General features: G+C 44.0%; 1 protein-coding gene across 1 annotated transcript; it reads right to left on the bottom strand.

Annotated features, from left to right (window-relative positions):
* Positions 1 to 250: 250 nt before the first annotated feature.
* Positions 251 to 2530, bottom strand: LOC100662306 (heat shock cognate 71 kDa protein-like). Its single transcript, XM_064278031.1, is given in 1 exon segment — positions 251 to 2530. A coding segment is annotated over 1 exon segment (1956 nt). The 5' UTR covers positions 2456 to 2530; the 3' UTR covers positions 251 to 499.
* Positions 2531 to 2857: the final 327 nt, after the last annotated feature.

The raw sequence follows: 2857 nt of genomic DNA on the forward strand, positions 1-2857 counted from the left end.
ACAGTGTGGAGTTGCCCCATGAGGTTTTTCTAGGCTGTAATCTTTAAGGGAGCAGATTACCAGGTCTTTCTCCCTCAGAGCGGCTGGGTAAGTTTGAAACACCAACCTTACGGTTAGGAGCCAAGCACTTAGCCTATCCTGCACTATAGTTACATCAATTTCTAAAAAAAATGAGACCAAAATTCAGTGTTTATGTTATGACTTTGTAGCTATTATGCATAGATGGACTAAGTAGTATGCAATTATTACATTTTTTTGCCAATTTTAAATACAGTTTTATTTAAGACATTGTATTTTCCACTTACAATACAGTGCTAGTAAAGTGCAATGTTGACTTCCTTTCCCCTATGCATATTCCATATTCAAGTATTGAGAATACCCAGAAACTTAGTATAGCAGTACAACGTTTAAAACCGCCACTAAATGTACTCCAAATTTGGGCCCTTCAATTCTTTTTTACTGTGAAACAATGCTCAAGTATCTCCGCTCAGAGATCAGCCTAATCAACTTCCTCAATGGTGGGTCCAGAAGAGGCACCACCCGATGGAGGAGCTCCACCGCCAGGGAAGCCCCCAGGCATTCCTCCAGGCATGCCTCCAGGCATCCCTCCAGCACTCTGGTACAGCTTGGTAATGATGGGGTTGCAGACTTTCTCCAGCTCTTTCTGCTGATGTTCAAATGCTTCCTCCTCTGCCGTCCGGTTCTTGTCAAGCCAGTTGATTATTTCATTGCACTTGTCCAGAATCTTCTGCTTGTCCTCATCACTGATCTTGCCTTGAAGTTTTTCATCTTCTACTGTTGCCTTCATGTTGAAAGCGTAGGATTCAAGTGAATTCTTAGAAGACACCTTGTCTCTCTGTTTCTCATCCTCAGCTTTGTACTTCTCAGCTTCCTGGACCATCCGCTCAATGTCTTCTTTACTCAAACGGCCCTTGTCATTAGTTATGGTAATCTTGTTCTCTTTTCCAGTACTCTTGTCCACAGCAGAAACATTAAGGATACCGTTGGCATCAATATCAAAAGTGACCTCAATCTGAGGAACACCACGGGGTGCAGGAGGTATGCCAGTGAGTTCAAACTTGCCAGGCAAGTTGTTGTCTTTGGTCGTGGCACATTCACCTTCATAAACCTGAATGAGCACGCCAGGCTGGTTGTCAGAGTAGGTTGTGAAGGTCTGTGTCTGCTTTGTAGGAATGGTAGTATTGCGCTTGATGAGGATAGTCATGACTCCACCAGCAGTTTCGATACCAAGGGAAAGAGGAGTAACATCCAAGAACAACAAATCTTGAACATTTTTAGATTTGTCTCCAGATAAGATGGCTGCCTGGACAGCTGCACCGTAAGCAACAGCCTCATCAGGATTGATGCTCTTGTTTAGTTCTTTTCCATTGAAGAAATCCTGAAGGAGTTTCTGAATCTTGGGAATACGAGTAGAACCACCCACCAGGACGATGTCATGGATCTGTGACTTGTCTAGCTTGGTATCCCTAAGGGCTTTCTCCACAGGGTCCTGGGTGCCATGGAATAGGTCAGCATTCAATTCTTCAAACCGGGCATGGGTAATAGAGGTATAGAAGTCGATTCCTTCATAAAGAGAATCAATCTCTTCAATACTGGCCTGGGTGCTGGAAGATAGAGTGCGCTTTGCACGTTCACAAGCAGTGCGGAGGCGACGAACAGCCCTCTTGTTCTCGCTGATGTCCTTCTTATGCTTGCATTTGAATTCAGCAATAAAATGGTTCACCATTCTGTTGTCAAAGTCTTCTCCGCCTAAGTGGGTGTCTCCAGCTGTAGATTTGACCTCAAAGATTCCATCTTCTATAGTGAGGATTGACACATCGAAAGTGCCACCTCCCAAATCAAAGATCAGCACATTTCTTTCAGCACCAACCTTTTTGTCTAAACCATAAGCAATAGCAGCAGCAGTTGGCTCGTTGATGATTCTCAGCACATTGAGGCCAGCAATGGTTCCAGCATCTTTGGTAGCCTGACGCTGAGAGTCATTAAAGTAGGCTGGTACAGTGACAACAGCATTGGTAACAGTCTTTCCAAGGTAGGCTTCTGCAATTTCCTTCATCTTTGTAAAAACCATAGATGACACTTCCTCTGAATAAAAACTTTTGGTCTCTCCCTTATATTCCACTTGGACCTTGGGCCTGCCTGCATCGTTCACCACCACGAAGGGCCAATGCTTCATATCAGACTGGACAACAGCATCATCAAACCTTCATCCAATCAGACGTTTGGCATAAAAAACTGTGTTGGTGGGATTCATTGCAACTTGATTCTTCGCGGCATCACCAATCAATTGTTCGGTATCAGTAAAAGCAACACAGCTCGGGGTGGTTCGGTTGCCCTGATCATTTGCAATTATCTCCACTTTCCTGTGCTGGAAGACACCCACACAGGAGTAGGTTGTGCCAAGATCAATGCCAACTGCAGGTCCCTTAGACATGATTGCTCAGAGCAGGTCCCGGCTAGTTGACAAAATAATTGCAGTCCGCAGCACTGCCGCCCATTCAATGAGCTGCAATTATTACATTTCTTTTCTTGAAAACCTTTTTATTTTCTCTGGAGCTAATAATTTCATCATTTTGGGGGCATAGTTTCCATATATCCTTCCCTAATTCATCTCCAAACACTGCCGGAAGCATCAGTCTTCTCTGAGTACATCCAAAATGGGTATTAATCCATAGCTTCAGTTTTTGTTGCGAGTTACCTTCTTTGAGCCTTCCATCCTCTTTACTCCTATCTCAATCAGTTGCTCTCTAAGCTTGCTTCTTAGCTGTGTGGCCCTAAGATTTCCTTCACCTTCATCCTGGTGAAGGAGAATTATCTTCTCTTTCCTTTGTTTCCT

The sequence above is a fragment of the Loxodonta africana genome, chromosome X, assembly GCF_030014295.1.
Source record: "Loxodonta africana isolate mLoxAfr1 chromosome X, mLoxAfr1.hap2, whole genome shotgun sequence".
In the NCBI taxonomy this organism is placed as follows: Eukaryota; Metazoa; Chordata; class Mammalia; order Proboscidea; family Elephantidae; genus Loxodonta; species Loxodonta africana.